A 20,581-nucleotide genomic window follows, 5' to 3' on the forward strand; every position below is an offset into this window, starting at 1 on the left:
CTCGCACTGTGCTAGTCCCAACGCGGCGTAGCACTGCAGCACGTGAACCGGAGCGGATTAAGTCTCGGTCCGAAGAGCGTCAGGCGGGCCGGCTCGGCGAACGGCGTCTGGCGGGCATTTGATTTGCAAAGGAAGTCTGGGGTGATAGTGAGTTGTTGTCTCGTCTCTCTCCTCTTCTCTGGAGCTCCTTAATCTACCCCTCCGTCGCTTGTGGATATCAGGACACTGTTTGTCTGTAGCGCCTGAGGATGGCGCCCCGAAAACCCTCCACGACGGCGGAAGTCACTCTGGTTCCGTTAAAGAACTGTCTGGTGAACTTGCCGCCATCTTTGACCGCACTGCTGGTCAATGCTAATACTGTACGTCGTTTCTCCCTCCCCCTCGAACCGTATGCTCCCTATCATGACTTACCTTATTTAGACCGCGCAAAATGTAATTGTTGAGTTACAATACCGATCCACAACTGGCAAGACCAATGGCAATTCTGCGCAACGCTCCTGCTATCTGGGATGGTCCGGAATGGCGAGCAAGCGAAAGCTTGCGCCGATTGTTGGAAGGGATGGTATTAGTGGCGGTTCTTCTAGAGAACAAGATCTCTCTACGGTCGAGCTCGATACTACATTCGGTAGACTTCTAGGCTTGTCTGATGGGCAGAAGGTGCGCTCGAACATTGATCATGACGGCGGATTTCACAGGTGCTAATATGCTCAGGCCTGGATATTCATTCACTTGGATCCTCCAGAGGCCCATACAATTAATATTGAGCCGCTAACCCCCGAAGATTGGGAAAGTATGGGCTCCAAATCCCCGGCAGTTTTTGTCGTCTGTACGGACACTCATTGATTACAGTCATCGAACTTCACGCAACGTTTCTGGAGCTGAATCTTTTATCGCAAATCCGAGCTCTGCCCAACCCCACTTATAGTACAACAGAAGCTGAACATATGCACCCTCTTACGTTACATCTTTCTCCAACCTCGACCGCCAATATCGTCGTTACATCGCTCACTCCTGTCCCACCCAGCACTTCGTCTTTCACAAAGATCGCTCCAGACGCCGAGGTTATCGTTGCTCCAAAGGTGCGGGCCAAGTCAACACGAGGATCTCGTGGTGACAGCCGAAGCGTCAACGGGAGCAGCCGAAGAAGTGCCGGGGGACGAAGCAGCGGAAGCACGGTACGACCGAAGAGTCGATCAGACTCCACCAGCAGAGGGTCTCTCTATTTCAGGGGTGTTGACCGTCAATTGTCTGGGCAATATTTTGACGAAGAGTTCGAGGGTGACAATAACGAGGGCTTCCGTGTTTGGATTGATCCGGACATGCTTGCTAGCAACGAGCTACGCGGGGCCAGCTGGGTGTGCGTCACCGTCATTCAACCTGCTGGACTGAAGCCGCCACCCGATCCTCAACAACAACTGAATCAGGCCGAGCAAAAATCAAATGACGCCGGCACGCCTGCTTCCAAACTGGTGGCTAAATTGACACCGTGGATCGATGCCCCGGATAACCAACACATCGCCTTGTCATCTCTTCTCTGCTCTTCTTTGGGCGCCGAGAACATGGTTGGTGGCATTGTTCGGATCGAGGCAGCACCTCCACCGTTGCAGCGATCTGCGGTGAAGTCTCTCAAAGTATACCCCTTCGTGTCTGATGCGTCGAAGAAGAAAGATGGACTCAAGTTTGGTGCCGACAGTACGGCCGCGAAAGATGCATTGGCCGAACGTATTAAGGTGATATATGGCAGCACTGGGACAGACAAAGGGGTATTGTCGGGTCCCTTAACAGATGGAATGATCCTGCCTAAAGCTGATAGCCAGGCGGTGTCTACATTTGACGGCGCGATTATTCGATTCGATCCTCCACTGAAAAACGCATCTGAAACGTCCAAACCTCCTCTTGGGTGGCTTTTGGGATCGGAAGCTAAGCTATCCCTCACAATACAGTCTGAGATACCGAGACCTATTGATCAAGGTTCGTCTGCTTTACCAACAGACGAACCAATCCCCTCCATCGCCCCAGCAATGGTGGGTATCGATCGAATTATTTCGCAGTCCCTTGAAAATCTGACAAAGTCATCTTCTATTTTAATAACTGGTGGTCTCGGGTCGGGAAAGACAGCTCTGAGCCATCTTTTGGCGCACCGAGTCCGGAAGGAGAACCTCTGCAACGTGAAATACTTTTCTTGCCGGAAGCTTGTCACGGACGAGACTCGAATCTCCAATATTAAAGAAACTTTGAATCGCCTATTCATGTCTGCTTCCTGGAGTGCTCGTCTTGGCGGACAGTCGGTCGTGGTCCTAGATGATCTTGATAAACTATGTCCGGTAGAGACGGAACTACAGGTAGGAGGCGACAATGGCCGCAGCCGCCAAAATAGTGAGGTGATCTGCTCAATGGTCCGCGAATATTGCTCCATGAACTCTCCAGTGGTACTGCTAGCAACAGCACAGTCGAAGGAATCACTAAACAACGTCATAATTGGAGGCCATGTTGTCCGTGAGATTATTCACCTGGGAGCTCCAGACAAGGAAGGGCGACGAAAAGTGCTGGAGCAATTGACAAGCCAAGACAGAGAAGCTAGTGTTTCGATGAACGGACATGCGCGGAGTGAGAGCGCGTCTACTCAGGACTCCTGGTTGGATCCGTCAAACCCCGGCAGTCGCCCCAGCTCCGCTGGGGCAGATGGCTTCGTGCTCACGCGGGATGTCGACTTTCTTGAATTGGCTGGCAAAACAGATGGGTATATGCCTGGAGACCTGGTCCTGTTGGTCGCTCGTGCTCGAAACGAGGCTCTGATACGTTCTGTCCAAGACCCCTTGGCAGCCTCGAGAGTGATCACGCTTGGGTTCCAAGACTTTGAAAATGCCATCAAGGGCTTTACCCCCGCGTCGCTTCGTAATGTTACTCTCACGTCATCCACAACTACATTTTCTACCATTGGCGGTTTGCACGCCACTCGAAAAATGCTACTGGAAACGCTGCAGTACCCCACTAAGTACGCCCCAATCTTTGCGCAGTGTCCCCTCCGTCTGCGCTCAGGATTGCTGCTCTATGGCTTCCCTGGCTGTGGAAAGACCCTCCTGGCCAGTGCAGTTGCGGGTGAGTGTGGCCTGAACTTCATCAGTGTGAAGGGACCGGAAATCTTGAATAAGTACATTGGCGCGAGTGAGAAGAGCGTGCGTGATCTGTTCGAAAGAGCCCAGGCCGCCAGACCCTGTGTCCTATTTTTCGACGAGTTTGACAGTATAGCACCCAAGCGTGGCCATGATTCTACCGGTGTTACCGACCGTGTGGTCAATCAACTCCTTACGCAAATGGATGGTGCAGAAGGATTGTCGGGTGTTTACGTCCTCGCCGCCACGTCTCGGCCCGATCTTATTGATCCTGCGTTGCTGCGTCCGGGACGATTGGACAAGTCTTTAATCTGCGATATGCCGAACGAGTCGGACCGGATCGATATCATCCGGGCAGTAAGTAAGAAGCTGATGATGGATGAGGAGGTCACGGCTCGCTTGGACGAGGTGGCCGCCAGAACTGAAGGCTTTTCCGGGGCTGACCTCCAGGCGGTGGTCTACAACGCTCATCTGGAAGCCGTCCATGATGCCCTCGGCGACCACTCGACGGACAAACCAGCGGCGAAAAGCAACAACACCAAGCAGTCGTCGACCGGCACCAGCACCAAGTCCTTCATCCAGTTCCTGTACTCCACATCTGAACAGAATAGCTCGGTCTCCATGCCGTCACATGCCGCTGTCGCATCAAAACTCGACGCGATCAAGAGCGCCCGACGGCGCCAGCGGCAGATAGGACAAGCGACGACAAACACCGCTGCGCCCGCCACCAACGACGTTAGCCAGAATGAACCCCGCGAAGAGATCGTTGTCCGCTGGGAACATATGGAACGATCACTAGCCAGCACCCGCAGTTCCCTCAGTGAGGCCGAGCGGAGACGACTGCAGGCAATATACCGCGAGTTCGTGGTGGGCAGAAACGGAGAGATGCCCAGTGGTGAAGCCGGGCGAGAGATTGGGGGACGAACTAGTTTGATGTGATGTGACATGTACATTTATTACATTCTAGAAGTGTATAGAAGAACTATCTTGTGTATGTAAGAGTTGATGCGTACTCTCATGGCCTTATTTACTAGAGGAAAAAAGGTCCCCACCGAGATTCGAACCCTCGCCTTCCAAAATCTCAATTGCAGTGCAAAGCATCCCAAATACCGTACCTCGAAATCAAACGGGGGAGTGATAAAAAAAAACTGGTAGCTTCTCTTTGATTGAGCGTGTCATCCTTAGTGCAGGGGCCATGCTAATCTTCTCTGTATCGTTTCAAATTGACCAAATGCCCGAAGGCAACAAATTCTTGCTTGCTTTGAATGATATACGAGACTATGATGGTACATAATTGGTCGGCTAAGCGAGGCGGTGTGGGAACACCTAATATACGTTATTTACCACAAAAAGGGGTGGAGAGGTTAAGGTTGAGATGGTACTGCGTAGAAATCTACTCCATATTTCTCCGGGACAAGGTACCTGTGAATGATCGGATGGATTGACGTAGCTCGTTTGGCGACAAACTGGGTAATTGCTGTGAATGATGGTCATGGCTGATGGCGTGGAGGACCGTGTTCAGGCATCTACTCAGAGTAGACAGGTGTGTGACTGATTGAATGAATGGACGGATTGAAGAACCATAGGTTGGTTCCGGAGCGGTTCCGGCCAGATGCGGGGCCCTCGAATCTTGATATCGACTGTCGGCCTGGACATCAAGTCGATGACAATGCCGAGGGCCGAATCGCCAGTGTCCAACCGATTACTCAGTCGATAAACTAAGATATCTCCGAAGGTTAATTACCTGATCGATATCTCCCTTTTCCTTTCTCATAACCTTCTTTTTCTCCTTCTTTTCTTCCATCGCATCTTTGTCGACTCTCTCTTCCCCGTCGCTTTGGACCTTTTTGAACCTCCTGTTTTACTGCAATCTCCCCTCTGCCTTCGTCTCCAATTTTCCCCGCACGGTCGCCATGCCCGTCTCCTCATCCTATCCGCCCTTAGACATCCCCAATGTCGACCTCTGGACCTTTCTGTTTGAACGGAAAGATAGGCCATTTCCCGATGACAAAAGTCGGTTTCCAGTTACCTGTCTACCCTTGTGCCCCAACTGACCGTCCATTAGTCATCTACCAGGATGCTGACACCCAAAGATACTACACGTATCAGAGCCTGAAAGAGGCGGCGCTGTCCTTTGGACAAGGGCTGAAAGCTATCTGGGATTGGCGCAAAGGAGACGTGTTGGCCTTGTTCACGCCTAATAGCATTGACACCCCCGTGGTGATGTGGGGTACTCATTGGGCCGGGGGCGTCGTGTCCCCAGCGAATCCAGCTTACACCGTTGATGAGCTTGCCTACCAGCTGAAGAACTGTGGCGCAAAAGCGCTGGCCACCCAGGTCCCTCAGCTGTCCGTAGCAACAGAAGCTGCCAAGCTGGCTGGGATTCCCGAGGACCGGATCTTCCTCGTCGGGGACGAACGAGACTCTCAGTTCCGGTTTAAGCACTTCACATCTATCCGGAATATCTCTGGCGCGACAAGGTACCGCAAAACAAAGATCAATCCGGACAAAGATCTGTCCTTCCTCGTCTATTCCTCTGGCACCACTGGTGTTCCCAAAGGTGTGATGCTCTCCCACACAAACATCGTCGCCAACACCCTGCAACTTGCCTCTGGAGAGGCCAACAACATGACATGGAATGGAGGTTCTGACGGAAAGGGTGACCGGATTCTGGCATTCCTCCCATTCTTCCACATCTACGGTGAGTTGGGCATCCCTTTCTGTCTCTCTGTCTCTCTCTGTCTCTCTCTGTGAGCCGAAATACTGACTGGTTCACAGGCTTGACCTGCCTTGTTCACCAAACCCTGTACCAGGGATATCAACTCTACGTTATGCAACGATTCGATATCGAGAAGTGGTGTGCACATGTGCAGAACTACCGTATCACCTACAGCTACGTCGTACCTCCAGTTGTCCTTCTACTGGGCAAGCACCCGATCGTGGACAAATACAATCTATCGACTCTGCGTATGATGAATTCAGGCGCTGCTCCACTCACTCAGGAGCTCGTGGAGACTGTGTATGCGCGTATCAAGGTCCCGATCAAGCAGGGATACGGTCTCAGTGAGACTAGTCCCACCACGCACGCCCAGCCGTGGGAAGAGTGGCGTACCAGTATCGGGTCAGTGGGCAAAATGCTCCCTAATATCGAAGCTAAGTACATGACCATGCCCGAAGATGAGTCGCAGCCGCGTGAGGTACCAGTCGGCGAGGTGGGCGAGCTGTACCTGCGAGGCCCCAACGTCTTCCTGGGCTACCACGACAACCCTACCGCAACGGCTGAGTGCCTCTCCGCCGATGGTTGGTTCCGCACCGGAGACGTGGGCTACCAGGACAAGAACAACAACTTCTACATCACGGATCGTGTTAAGGAGCTCATTAAGTACAAGGGATTCCAGGTGCCCCCGGCGGAGCTGGAAGGTCTCCTGGTGGACAACGAGGCGGTGGACGATGTTGCAGTCATTGGCCTGGAGAGTGAGGCCCATGGCACCGAAGTTCCGCTGGCCTTTGTTGTGCGAAGCGCAAAAAGCAAGGCATCGGGAACCAGTGCCGAGCAGGAGGCCACCAACATCGTCAAGTGGTTAGACGGTAAGGTGGCACACCACAAGCGTCTACGAGGAGGAGTGCGGTTCGTGGATACGATCCCCAAGAGTGTAAGCGGAAAGATCCTGCGACGAGTGCTGAAGAAGCAGGCCAAGGAGGAAGCCGCTGCTCCCAAGGCCAAGCTGTAGAGACCAGTCTGTGTATTAGACCGAAGAACGTGTTAATAGTTATAGAAAACAATATGTATCTTCAATGGCATTTTCCCCGTTCGTCTTTAAACTATAATCCCGCGTCATCGACAGGGTTTAAAGAAAACATATGACTACTACCAGACTATGGAAAACAGACTACGGAAAGAACCGTTTCACCATGGCATCGACATCTTCACCGTCAACGGCATCCACCTTCTCCCTCACCACCTGACCCACCGCCTCGTCAATAGGCACCTCTCCATTCACCAGATCATACCATCCATCAGTATCAGCGCGAGCCAGCAACCGATCCGCCACAATCGCCACATCCTCGCGGGTAACCTTGCTGCGCCCGGTGGTCTTCCCCAGCTGCACTTTTCCCGTCGCCGGGTCATCCGACAAGGTACCGGGACGCAGGTTGATCGCCTGCAAGGGGTGCGCCGCTCCCTGCTGGACCAGTTTTTTGCGCTGGGTCGCCAGCGCAGTCATATATTCATCGGCTTCAAGTTTGGCCTTCGCATAGGCCGGGAGAACATTATAGAAGACGTTCTGCAACGTCTCCCACTCTGCATCAGACATCCAGGACGGATGGACGCGACGACTCCCGATCCATGAGACGAGTAGGAACTTGGTTACGCGCGGAGATGCAAATGACGCCGTCAGGAAATGTTTTGCTGCTTTTTCGTCAATCGCGAATGTTCGTTCGGGTCCGCCTTTACCTCCGGCACCTTTTTTTGTTCGTCTCCCGCGGAGATGAGATGATTAGCCTAAGAAATAAGACCAGAAATAGAGGTATATATATATATATATATATAGATACATAGGTACGTAGGTATGTGGGTAGTGGGTTTGAAACAGTAACCCAGGTATAGATGGATATTCGCATACCAGCCGACCACACTACATAATCTGGGGAAACGATATCTAGGATCTTCTTTGCGTCCGCATCGCTCTTGACGTCATCCAGGCTGGAGACAAGGACGTCCAACTTGCCTTTGGTGTCCTTACCTAAGGCAAGGATCTCGGACTCGTGGTCTGGGTTGCGGATTACGCTGGTGACATTCCAGGCGCGGTTGAGAAGAAGCGGGGTCAAGCGTATGGCTATTTTGCCATGACCACCGAGGAGGAGGACTTGCATGTTGCAAGGGATAAATTGTAAAAACTTATTTATTTAGTTTTTCTCTTTATTTTATCAGATTTTTATCTAAACTGCGCAGGTAAGGTAGTTGGAAGGGAGAGGAAAGGAGGGGAACAGGAGAAGAGGAGAACCTGGTCAATTAATAATGACGGCATCACCGTTGGTTGCAAGGGAGCATCCCATCCTCTGTTTCCGATTGTCCCAGTACCCCTGTTCCTGTTCCTGTTCCCATATAAATCATCCCGGTTACCCAGTGAACCTTCTAGGGATCCTTGATGATAGACTCTGTATCCCTTCAGACCGGGATGGAGTTCGTCGAAACCCAATGCGATCCATCCAGGACATGATCCCTGTCTGTTCATCAAGGGAACCTGCTTGAAGAACTGAACCATGGACGAAGTCTACTCAGAGCACGGTCTTGTCTAATTCATGTCTATTCATATACTTTGAACAAATAGACAGGATGAAACACCGGGCCATCGCCTTGTGGGCGGAGAACAAATCACCACGCGGGAGAGCTTGGTCAATGAAGGGCCAGTTGATCTAATCTTAAGCACAGATCCATGTCATTGGTCTGTCTGAAATTAGTCGAAGGGCTAAATTGTGGGAAAAAAAGAAGATCTTACGTTATTAAACCGCATGAGGGATCGGGAATATCTGGTGTGTATTTCCTTAGCGACAAGCCACACAGCCCGGAGATGAGATTAATTAAGATTGTAGAATCCACGGGTCAAAAGACCGATCTGGGTCCTCAACGCGGGAAAGACGACCTTTGTCGTTATAAATCTCTATCTCCTTGACTCGATTTTAACCTTGTTTTTGCTCAGATTAATAATGATAATAATCGTCCCTTTTGTCCTTCGTCTGACCTTATTCGGCATGTATCTACGGTACTGTCCCGACCGTTACGGTACAAACATGGTAATACCACCGTATCATACCATACCAGGCACCAATACACCTTCCAAGTTTAGTCTGGTAAGGGGCATCCACTCTGGCCTTCCTGGGGCTGGCTCTTCTGCCTCATTATTGACTATCAGTTGGCTGCGAATTCTTGCGAGACTTGAGGCGATTGTTTCTGGCTCCCGTCAATCTTTCATACGGAGTGTTTCCACCACCTATTCTCAGAAAAGATACTACCGACAGACTCCCTCTCGAGTTTACAGAAGGTATGGATGTGGGAGACGCTAATCAAACCTTACCCTCTCAACCATTTCAACGGCTGTCATGGCCCCATACCATGCCATATGTGTCACTCAGAAACGATTTCCCGGCTAAAGGAACCTTCTCTTATCCTTTTCCTTTTACTACATAGTACCCAATCCACCGGAATCCACTATTGTGTTCCCTAATCCTGAATTCTCGGTGGTTGATCGGTGCCTGGTCCACAGGCTCTTATTCCGTACTCCGTACTCCGCCCTAGGTTTATCCCACGGGGCACACACCAAAATTCTGGTTGTCTCCCAATTTTGTGCCCGCTGGGATGGATGGATCGATACCGATCCCGTGGACTCTGACTGACAGTACGTGATCAGTCCGTTCAATGTTGGCAGGTCAATGATCGTATTTTTTTTTTTCGTTTCACCCGAGGGCTGCCTCTGTGTGCCCATTTGCAATCACCGAATTTAGAAGCAGGTATAGTTCCATATGATATTTCGACATGTGGCTGATTTGGTAACAGCATCACCGACCAGGGAGCTGCACGCTGCTGTGGAATATCTGTGTCGGGATTTCACGGCATTTATCGCCTGTAAGTCAATGTGATTGTCTCCGCTCCTCGAAATTTCCGGAACACGTCTAGCGTCTTGGTGTTGGGAGTGAAATTTCCTCCAGTAGCTAGGTCACATCGCAATATCAATCTACGGACTATTAAATTGGGCAGTGGATGCCATCGATTTCGACACTATTCTTCGTGATGCTCTCACGTCCCATGGCTTGCTGCAACCTTTCCCCTCTACTCCGTTCAGGGTTAAATGAATCAGTCCTCTCAATAGAGGCTGAAGCAGCTCCAGGTCAGATCGGCCCACATCCCGTGATACGCGATGGGCTAGTGTAGGTAGATATAATTATACGGTGTGCTCAGAATCCGCACGATTACATCTGTTTGGCGGGGTGTAGTTCGTAGTGAAGGATAGAGGATAGCCATCAATTTCCCGTCGAATAGGATTCAGAGCTCAACAACGTTGCATCTCAGTGTAGGAAAAAAAAAAGAAGCTTACATCATACATACGGCAGATAGTTAATTAGTTGGTTCCATGGCGCAGCAAAGGATATGTCCGTATTTACTGTATAGACGAATCCACTCTGCTGTCAGCTCTCGTACCTTGATACTGGTATATGTATGGTAATGGAGCAGGCCCTTGCAGCGCGATCCGATTCGTGGTTTCTTCGAGTGAGCCTGTAAGGGGCATAGTGGGTCAGGTCCATAGTACTGTACGGTAACCGAGGGGAATCCATGGTTTCTGTGACAGTTTGTTATGATTCTTCCCATACTTTTCGCTGTTGACGGGAAAGAGATCATTATGTTGTTTGGATAAGTTGTAGACCTGAAATATTCTATAGAATATTGGAATCTTATTTCCTGCCAGGTATTAGAGCAACCTCAAAACCCCGAATAGATGATTAATGTCGCCATCCCAATCCAAATCTCGTGTCGATCCGCTTTTCCCCCAACTCGCTGACCCAATAAATTCACCCTCCAGAGTGGCTCTGGAGTGGCTCTGGAGTGGCTCTGGACTGTTTGTCTGGATTCTTTGCTCTCAGGTACCAGTGAAAGTAGCAGACTAAGCCTGGAAAGGGCCCGTTCCATTCAAATTAAATTGTTTAAAAAAAAAAAAAAAAAAAGGAAAACAGAGACACGACGATCGGATCCAGATCCCTTCTTTCGCTCTCTCTCTGTCCATCCGAACCAACAAACATATCGTCGTATTCAGTCTGATTCTTATTACTGTCCTTCATTTCCTTCTCTTCTCATCCTCTTATCATTCATTCGTTTTCTTCCTTCTATCTCATTTCGTTCCAATTCAATCACTGAAGTACGGAGCACAAACTATTCCCACCTGTCATTGTTTCGGCTGTCCGCTCACTATCCCACTGCATCAGTGCAGCTACATTACATTCCACATTCCCCCCCTCCGTCTCATGCAGAATTCCCCCCAACACGACCAATTCGACCGGTATTATCTCCAATCATTGAACCCTGCCCCCTCCCACTATTTCGACCAATTCTCAGCCCACCCTGCACCTCGCTTCCACTATTGGCATCTGGCCCGTGACCTACGCTCGCAGCTTGGCTTCGCCGCGGAAGTTGGTCTCGACTGAGAGCCCTTCCACATGTCTAGGGGATGGTTCCGTGATTGAAAAGCCTGTTACCTTCACATTGGTGTCTGTCCTCTCCAGGATTCTTACTTAGATGGTCCGGGGGGGCTAGCATTTTATTGTCGCCTGTGCTTCAGCGTTCGACTCAATTCGTCCGCTGCAACAACCTCGTTCCCTGTGAGTCGCTTACTTTTCGTCTCGACTCATGCAGTGTTCCCTCCTGGAACTATCCATGATTCTAACCCTTCAAGTTGGCTCGATTCTGGCTATTTATTCTATATTCGATATCCACCCATTGACCGTCGGCGTTACACCCATTCTCCCTCTCTCTTTCGTGTGCGCCGACTGAGCCTTCCGACCTGCGTTCGACATTCTCATCCCTGTCCACGAAATCCTCATGATGAATCGATTCCGGAAGACGAAGAAGGAGAAGGTCAAGGAGGATGTGGAAGTCCCCGAGAGTACGCCGACTTCGTTTGCGTCCATATTGTCCAAGAAGGGCAGGAAGGAGGAGCCCGAAGTGAAGCCGCAGCTGGATCTGTCCGCCGCGCTGCCCTCAAATGATGACTTCCGCACGAGTCTTATAATGCCCAAATTATCGGCGCGTTTCAGTATGCTGAGAGAGCAGGATGACCCTGCGTCGCTCATCGGTAAAGCAAGTGACGATAGCGTCCTATTTCCCAGGCGTGCCTCCCGGTTGAATATCTTTGGACACAACCCGAATCTGCTGTCCGATATCGACGAAGTCTCCATTGACGGGAGCCGGCCCTCTATGGCTCTCGGACGCGCAGACTCCCTCGCTTCTGGTGGGGACGGCTACGGCACAGACGACGATCGATCGCAACATGGCAGTATCATGAGTAGAGCCCGTCGTGCTGAAGGCAATAGTCTGTTTGGTGGACGGCAGAAGATTTACAAGATCCCTATAAAGGCAGCGTCTTCAGAACCTAGCCCAGAACCAGGACGCACCCCCATGGGGGGCCGCACGTTCTATGAACATGACCTGAGTATGCCTGCCTTCCAACGGCAGAGATCCAGGGAGAAAGAGGAGCAAGTGTCCGACGAAGCTGCGCAGGATGCTTTAGCTCAGGAATCCGAGGATGGCTTGTCTAGTATTTCCACCAAACGTACTACCTATTCCTCGACAACGTCGGGTCCCACTTCCAATGGCCGCACGTCAACAGCGGCTACTTCATTCGATGAGCCCTCGTTTGCTGGCGCATGGCCCCAGATGTCCTCAGGCTGTGGTGGCGAAGAGAGGGCTCCTTTTTCCAAGCCCCCGTACTCGGGCATGGCTTCTGAGCGGAACTCAGTGAAGTCGCGTCGTCTTTACGGTCAAGGGCTAGCGCAATCAGTCCAGAATCAGCAGAATTCCACCATGCACCGACTGGAAAGCTTGACTCGTCAGCGAGCTGTCACTCCAGAGTTACCCCCTCTAAGTAGGTCTTACTCTAGAAGTGCGACCAACCTGCGCGATAGACTACAGAAGCTCGCCATTGCGGAACCGATAGGTGCAGGTGCCCCCTCCCAGCCTACCAGTCCGCTCTCTTTGAGCGCATCGCCCACGCGTCAAATGCCGGAAGTCGATATCAGAGAAGTGAGACCTCCAGCGGCATCCGGCTACGGGTCTCCTCCACTGAGCCCCCCTGCTAGTGACAAAGAGGGGGCAGTCACTTTGACGGCCGCATTGCAGCCGGAAGATCATGGGAAAGCTACAGCTCTGGGCATCTTCAGTAAACCTAAGACTCCATTTGACGAAAACCAATTCACTCGACGTCAGCTCCAGATGCATCAGGGGAGAAACACGCCACCTTTGAGACGACCTTCGCCACCTCCGGGACGGGGCACTCAACAGGAATTGTCCGGGCGATCAAGAGTCCCTTCGATGGCGAGCCATCGGTCGAGGGCTGGCTCTCTTTCCTCACATTACAGCGAAGCTCAGCGTTCAGCAAATCGTCGATCGGCAGCAAGTGCCAATGCTTCACCACATCAGCTGGAAAACGGAACCTTTTTGGCCAACTCTAGCCCTAGCGATTCCGATAATGAGGGTGACCCTGGTGTGCACGATGCGACAGATTATAGTGGTTTGGTGCACCCTGCGCTGCGATCCGACCCGCCAACAATGCCCTCTACTCCGACAGGAGAGAAACCGAGCCCGCTTCCGGAAGTAAGATACACGGATCTGGGCGACTTGAAGCCTATAGCCGAGAACGACAGTGTAGAGGGGCCGTCTGATAGAGGAAATGGGGCTCCTGAGAATCCAGACTCTCCAACTTTGGGCCCGTCAGGGCTAGGCCTAAGTGGTCTTATCCGTACGCATCTACGACGCGACAGTGACAAGTCCTCTATCTTTCGTCCACCTTCTCTTGCACCTCCAAGGGCCCCAGATGGCGAAAATTCCCAGGAGGCTCCCATCAAAGATTTTGACCTGGTAGCTCCGGCGCAGAATTCCCGCCCTCCGAGGTTTCCCCTCGAACCCAGAAGTAGTCTAAATGGCTCGTGGGAGAACGAGGTGATGCACGGACATCGACGTGGAGCAAGTACCGAGACACAGAGGGAACGTGAAGAGTTTGCCAACGAGCTGGCAGAGCGACGAAGGAAAGTACAGGAGAAACTGAAGGGTTTTGCGGAGAGTGAAAGCAGATCTGCCAGTCCGGTCTCTGGTCGCCAAACTCCAGATTATTCTCAAGGACGATCTGGCAATGCGTTTGCTCTCTTGAAAAATAAGACCGGCAAGCACAACTTGTTCTCCAGGCAGGACGCACGAACCCCCAAGGGGTTCGGTCCTGGAAATGCTTCCACGCCGGCGTTAGTCTCTGACGAACCGTGGCGCGAGGAGGAAAGGCCGACGTTTAACTTCGGGCAACATTCCAATTCGAGCTCTCCACACATCGCCCCAGAAAAGTCCATGCGATCTCGCAGGATCGCCTTGGAACGCAGCAACCAAGAAGATGCTCGTGAATCAAGCCGTAGCCGTGCGGCATCTCCCCATTCAAGCTTCCAATCCCAACGGGACCGTTCGAGTTCAGACGCCTCTGTCCGCTCCAAGAGTCGTACCCGGCGAGAACGGGATGACTTGGGAACCGTGGAAGAGGTTGCTCCCGGTCCTCGTGAACGATCTGTGTGCAGTGATTATGAACAGCGTGGCATGGCTTCAATTCCGACTTCCGTTCTATCGTCAGCCCGTCCGTCCGTGGAGATAAATGATCCTTCCATATACGATCGTTCCTCGTCAGCAATGTCTGGAAGATATCGCAGTGGAAGTCGGTCTGGAACTCCAAGCTTTCACGACAGACCTCTGCTCCCTACAGCTTCTATGCCTCCGCCACTGATCGGGGCCTCTCCACGTCCTTCGCCCATTGCGCCTTATTCTGCTAATGCCACCCCACCTCTCTACGATATTTCTCCCGATCCGTCTATCACACCAGCGTCCACGTTCCCTGCCACCATCCCTCAGCGGGCCCCTGGTCATAGTCACTTAACCAAACGGGTGGTCAACAAAACCCAAATCTCAGAGCCCACCTTAGTCTCCTGCACGTCCAACGTTCCAACTGTCGGGTTACCTGCCGGAGCAAGTCTGAGCAACGGCATGGAGACACCGCCAATTCCGCCCATGAACCCGCGGCGGCGCCGTCAGACCACCACCCAAACCATCCTGGGTGCATTCAAGGTAGATAAACATGAATCGCATTACCCACCACCGACACCAGGTATCCCGTCAGAAGAATATAGCACATTTTCCGACGAAGGCGAGAGACGTCCCAAATCCCGACACAGGCTGCGCAAAATCTCCAGCGAGGGAGGGGGTCTGAACGCAAGAACGCGACAACAGCAGGCTTTGAACGAGACACCTCCAGCTGTCCCGGTTTATCCACCAACTCCAGTCCCCATGGAAGGTGGCATGTTTTAAGCACCAGTCATGAAAGGGGTAAACTTTCATTCTTTTTGATCTTCACAATTTCTTTCCTTCTTTTTTTTTTTTTTTTTTCCCATTTCATTCTCCTTCCAAGGATGTATTATTCTCTTGTGATATTGGTGGCTGCAAAAGAAAAGAAAAATCCCTAGATACATTTTGACCATTCTTTTCTGTATTTCATCTCTTTTGTATAACACATTCAGCGCCTCATGATATACCAACTGTGTTTTGTTGAGCGGACAGGACCGAATCGTCTTTCTTTTGGTCTCATTGATTTCTTTTTTTCTTTCCTTTTCTCTCCCTATCTTCTTCAGGCAAAGTTTCCTTGCTAGATAGAAGGACTTATTGATCTATACACATCTGACTATCATAAATGTAGATGGGCAATAAAAAAAATAAAAGTACAAGAAAATGGAATTGAATTAAATTTCTATCTATTGTATTGTAAGCCACCACAGATGTCCTAGTTTAAAGGTAGTCAATCTTTGCAATAATAAAATCAAGAGGAAGTAAATGATACTCCATCCCTTCCTATTATTACTCCTAGCCTACAAAATATATAAAAGAAATAGAAAGGAATATTCATGATTCACTGCCTAGGTACTACCATAGATAACAAGGTGGTACCTACTATCTACAACTAAATTAGGAGGTAGTACTACTGCACCTTCTACAGTGCACCTTGAATATGATTGGTCAAGCCTCGTGTTCAGTTGCGTGAGTCACGTGTATTATATCCAATTCCGACAGTGACTGTCTGTCACGTGGGGCTGGGAGCCCTTAATTCTAAGGAAAACAAGAATAAAACAACTATTTTTCAAAATATCAGTCTTGATAATAGTGATTTGTTTCTTCTATCTATGAAGACTTAGAAAGACAGAAGATCCGGTAGTAGTTATAAACTGAGAAGTTTATATTGCAATGCACTTGTATGTCTATAGATTAGTTAATCGCCAGCAGTAATAACATCCAGGCATAAATAAGTCTGGTATACTGCTGCTGGAATGCAAATTAAAAGACCAAAGGAAGGAAGAAAGTGAAAAAAGGACCAGTTTTCTTTCACTTGTGTTTTTCGCCTTTCCCCTCCAACTTTCTGTTTCCCTCTTAAAACCTACTTCTGTCCCAACTGCTTCCTTGCTACAATAGAGCCTTCACTCGCGTCTCTTGATCCGGTTTACCCTCACTTTTTTATCCTCTTCTCTTTAACTTTTCAAAAGTTCATGGTCACCAAGATCAATCTAATTAAGAAACAACATAGCATGGGCAGAGGAAGAAGCAAATCATTCTGTACTGCTGAATTGCCTTGCTCTGTCAACTCTTTCGATTCGTATTTTGAAATTTTGCGTGTCTCTCCCTTCCCTGAAAAAATGGCACACCTGCGTAGGGCTAGTTCGTCGACATCCCTCGTTCTGACGGCGATGCCACCACAACTTGACGGCACATCTGAGCAGCGAAAGGCCAAGAAGAACAAGAAGGCGAAACAGAAAAAGAAAGCGAAAAACGTGGCTCAGGCACAAAATCGCAACCAGACTGACGACGCCAAAGACGCCTATCCCGCTACTGATATCCCGGACAATACGAACGTCTCAACGTCCAGCGATAAGGCCGTGGCTGCTCCTCTCATTGTCCACGGGGAGTCGCTGAGAGATCGCGGGTGCAATGGCCTGACAAATGGCCAGCAGTATCTCCATGGATCCATCGGTGACACCGGTGGCAAGCAGGACGTCTCATCGGAAACTACTACTATCCGCGCGATGAGCATCCAAGGCGAGGGGGGCGGTGTCGAAGAAGAGCAGCCTACTATTGTAGACGATGAGCCCAGTCTATTTGCCTGTCACATACATAGGCGCGTTGCCTGTCAATTTGATCCCCGATGCTGTGTACATAGGGATCCCGACGGCTGTGCCTGCCCCCCAAGATGGTCATGTTGTTGTGTGCATCACCTGGGAGATTGCTGTAAATGCATCTCCGTTCCTTACTCAACAAATCAGGACGACGATGGCCATGAGGAAGAAATTCCAAACAACCCTAGCGACAAGCCCGATATTGAAGACCAGAGTCCGGACTGCGACGACGAAGAAGTTTCAAACATCGAGCACAAGGAGGTAGGAGGTGATTCGGGAGATAATAATAGAGACCAGTCGAATAGACACATCAACGATCCTGAGGTGGAGAGCAAGGAACTGGAAAGCGACAACGGGGAAGTGCTGAATACTTTTGACCAGCCCCCAACGGATGAGAATGAGAAAGCTAACGAAGGTGAGACATATTCCATCGATCGAAATTTTCTTTTTTCCACTATGATTCACAAACATATCCTGCAGCTCCTTCAGAAATGCCGAATCTGTTGCTGTCGCAAAACAACATTGCCCTAGCGAGTGAGACACGTGAAGTGCCACTTCCTGTCCACTTACTTGGCCGACTTGAGCGTAGCGAATATTGTGACTCTTGCGTCATTCTGAGGTCGACTAGAGACAACTTCTTGCCGATCGAGTTTCCTGTACACAAGCTTGTGGTCACTCGGAGTCCGCTTGTCGCCACCATCTTCAACTCTCACGGCCATTTGGATAGGAACGAGATCATTGCTGTTGCCGGCGATAACTTCGGTATGATAAAGGGATTTGAACTTGCACTTCGATTCCTCTACGGCCTGCCCCTCCTTACCATGGGGCGGCTTAGAGCTGTAACACTTTCGTCGTTTGGGTATGCTGAAGACACCAAAGAAGTACTACATTTCCCCATCCCCGCAGCCATGGTTGATCTCGCTTTATGCTATGCTACTTCTGGCCTATTCTTTCAGCTGCACACCGTCGTTGAAACCGGGTTCAGGTTGGCTGCTGATCTGGTTGGCTGGGACACAGTCGAAGTCATCTTATTCTTTAGCCTTCACGTAACCAAATTCGCCGTCAAATTGGATACCAGCTTCATTCCTTGCAATGGTGGCGAGGCGTTTGAAAGAGATCAGAGGACGTATGTCGATAGTCAGAGCGTAACTCAGGAGCTTCAGGAGGTGTGGGCACCACGGCTGATTCATGCAGTATTGGGGTTCATTTGCAACTATGTGAATGCCAATGAATTTAGCTTATTTGTTCAAGCACAGAGCACAAGTTTGCCAGATCGTATCCCAGAGCACTTGCGATCCCTCCCTGGATCGATTCTGACCAACCCCCGGTTGGCCAGGCTGAAGTTTGGATCATTTGCATCTATCAACGAACACAAGCCAGCCAGAGAGGTTGTAATTGCGTCAGCTATCTTGATGAACCTCCCGTTCAAGCAGCTAAAAGAAGCCTTTGAGATAATGGCGGCACGACGCGTCCTATCAAGCCCTCTTGCTCACTCTATTGTCACCGCACGTGAGATACGCCGACTGCAAGCTCTCCGCGTTCTCGCCACGCACAGCAACGACACTATGAACGAAAGTTCGGCTGAGGTCCAGGAACTAGGATATCGCGAGTACCTTACTTCTAACGGGGCTTCCTGGGATATGCAGGCTCCACCAACAAAACCCACAGAGATCAAATTGAAGCGGGAGTGGATGGGGCTCGCTGTAGTTCAAATCACCGTTGCTCAGCACCATATTACCTCCTAAGACATAGATGGAGACAACAAGCCACCCACTATTCTCCTGTGTTTGTTTACTGTGAGTAGAGGTCTTTAAACAGATGTTTTGTGGTGGACAAAAGAGGGTGGGGAATACAAAGGGTATGGTGTGGGGAGTGGAAGAAGTGAGAGAAAGTGAATTGGAGAAGAATACGGGGGATTCGGCAGAACTTGAGGGCGGTGGACAGCGTGGCGGTGAGATTGTTTGTCTGATTTTGTAACTATCTGTTTTCATAGTGCACTGTTGCCAGAATCATTAGTGGATATCATATTGCTTGTTCACTCCCATCATATAGAAATAAAACTCATTTACAAGCCATCAATTGCCCTTTGTCCCTTACCCTCTCTTATAATCCCAGTTCCAAATTGTACAACTGTCTCTATATCATGACCACAAGTGTCCTTCTATGACATCAATCGTATCTTATAAACAATAGGGACAAGCGCCTAAGACTTGTCTGGGAATCCAAAATCAATTCCGAAGGGAGGATAGACAAAACGCTGGAATGCTTTCTTCGCAGCAAGTTCATCCGTATATTTGGCAATAATAGCCATGTCGGAATCGTCCAGCTCCACCAGGTTGCGGTTGTCCTCGATACGAGAAGGCGTGACAGATTTGGCCAAAACAGAGGAGCCGCGAGCAACTACAAAAGAAGATTGTTGTGAGAACATGTCCAGTCAAGCAAATATAAACCCCGACGAGGTGCCAGAATGAGAGAAACTTACTGTGCCAGCTCAAAAGGATGGTTGCAGGAGTGACACCCTTCTTCTTTGCCACTTCCACAATAGGCTCAGCTGAGAACAGGGGACTGCCTGTGCTTCCCAGAGGACTGTAAGCAGTGACATGGATCCCCTTTTCCTTGCAGAAATCAACTATCTCCTGCTGGGGCAGAGATGGATGATTTTCGATCTGATTGACTGCGGGCACCACCGAGGCATGACGTAGGAGTTCTTCAAGATAACGCTTGCTGTAGTTGGAGACACCAATGGCTTTCACCTTGCCAGTTGCGAGAAGTTTCTCCATGCTCTTCCAGGAGTCAATGTGAGAGTGTGAGTGAATAATGTCCCGGGAGCCGTCGGGGTGCTTGGGAAAGAGAGGGTGGTTTCCTTAGGGCTTGTTAGATTTAGAATCGTCAGCGCAAGGGATAGGACTTACCATTCGGGTTCATGAGAATAGGCCAGTGGATGAGATACAGATCCAGGTAGTCCAAGCCCAGATTCTTCAAGCTCAGATCTACCGCCTCCTCCACTCGTGTGTGATAAGTGCACCATAGCTTGGTGGTCACGAAGAGGTCCTCTCGCTTGACCTTTCCGGATGCCAGGGCCTCTTTGATACCTTTGCCGACTTCCTCCTCGTTCTGGTAGCAGAACGCTGTGTCGATGTGCCTGTATCCCACAGAAATCGCATGGCTCACGGCTCTTTCGACTTCACCGGGGCCTGATTGCCAGGTTCCTGCGGCCAGATTAGTATGGGCGGGGCAAGAATAGTTCAGGAATTATACATACCGAGTCCCAAGGCGGGGATTTCCGCACCGGTGTTAAGCTTGAAACGGGTGTCAGCGATGGCCATTATGGATTAATAGTTCAGCAAGAATAAAGAAAATACAGAAGAATAGACGAGAAGAGGAGTGAGGAGGACCAGGACTAAAAGAGGAGGGGTGCATCGTCTCTAAGTATCTTTCTTCACCCCGCAGTCTCTCGGCGCAATCGCCGGAGGAACTCCGCCCGACGTTTCCATCAATCACAGGCCATTGGACTATTT

At 50.4% G+C, this 20,581-nt stretch overlaps 6 protein-coding genes across 6 annotated transcripts; 4 read left to right on the top strand and 2 right to left on the bottom strand.

Moving 5' to 3' along the window:
* Positions 1 to 248: 248 nt before the first annotated feature.
* pex1 (AAA family ATPase peroxin 1) lies at positions 249 to 4,052 on the top strand (the record flags this gene model as incomplete). Its single annotated transcript, XM_033567900.1, has 4 exons — positions 249 to 359; positions 421 to 657; positions 712 to 790; positions 850 to 4,052. The coding sequence occupies 4 exons, from the start codon at positions 249 to 251 to the stop codon at positions 4,050 to 4,052; spliced, it is 3,630 nt and encodes a 1,209-aa protein (XP_033429895.1).
* A 974-nt stretch (positions 4,053 to 5,026) lies between these two features.
* ATNIH1004_003222 (acyl--CoA ligase) lies at positions 5,027 to 6,844 on the top strand (the record flags this gene model as incomplete). Its single annotated transcript, XM_033567901.1, has 3 exons — positions 5,027 to 5,126; positions 5,179 to 5,814; positions 5,892 to 6,844. The coding sequence occupies 3 exons, from the start codon at positions 5,027 to 5,029 to the stop codon at positions 6,842 to 6,844; spliced, it is 1,689 nt and encodes a 562-aa protein (XP_033429896.1).
* Positions 6,845 to 7,003: 159 nt separating this feature from the next.
* ATNIH1004_003223 (uncharacterized protein) lies at positions 7,004 to 7,985 on the bottom strand (the record flags this gene model as incomplete). The annotated part of the gene is made up of 2 exons (XM_033567902.1): positions 7,004 to 7,575; positions 7,736 to 7,985. 2 exons carry the CDS (start codon positions 7,983 to 7,985, stop codon positions 7,004 to 7,006), a joined length of 822 nt encoding a protein of 273 aa, XP_033429897.1.
* Positions 7,986 to 11,703: 3,718 nt separating this feature from the next.
* ATNIH1004_003224 (uncharacterized protein) lies at positions 11,704 to 15,213 on the top strand (the record flags this gene model as incomplete). Its single annotated transcript, XM_033567903.1, has 1 exon — positions 11,704 to 15,213. One exon carries the CDS (start codon positions 11,704 to 11,706, stop codon positions 15,211 to 15,213), a length of 3,510 nt encoding a protein of 1,169 aa, XP_033429898.1.
* A 1,373-nt stretch (positions 15,214 to 16,586) lies between these two features.
* ATNIH1004_003225 (uncharacterized protein) lies at positions 16,587 to 18,808 on the top strand (the record flags this gene model as incomplete). The annotated part of the gene is made up of 4 exons (XM_033567904.1): positions 16,587 to 17,040; positions 17,108 to 17,175; positions 17,211 to 17,478; positions 17,544 to 18,808. The coding sequence occupies 4 exons, from the start codon at positions 16,587 to 16,589 to the stop codon at positions 18,806 to 18,808; spliced, it is 2,055 nt and encodes a 684-aa protein (XP_033429899.1).
* A 458-nt stretch (positions 18,809 to 19,266) lies between these two features.
* Positions 19,267 to 20,389, bottom strand: GAR1_2 (putative glycerol dehydrogenase; the record flags this gene model as incomplete). The annotated part of the gene is made up of 4 exons (XM_033567905.1): positions 19,267 to 19,463; positions 19,546 to 19,926; positions 19,976 to 20,272; positions 20,326 to 20,389. The coding sequence occupies 4 exons, from the start codon at positions 20,387 to 20,389 to the stop codon at positions 19,267 to 19,269; spliced, it is 939 nt and encodes a 312-aa protein (XP_033429900.1).
* Between the last annotated feature and the right edge of the window lie 192 nt (positions 20,390 to 20,581).

The sequence above is a fragment of the Aspergillus tanneri genome (genome assembly GCF_003426965.1).
Source record: "Aspergillus tanneri strain NIH1004 chromosome Unknown AapTan_1_pilon_pilon_pilon, whole genome shotgun sequence".
NCBI classification, from domain to species: Eukaryota; Fungi; Ascomycota; class Eurotiomycetes; order Eurotiales; family Aspergillaceae; genus Aspergillus; species Aspergillus tanneri.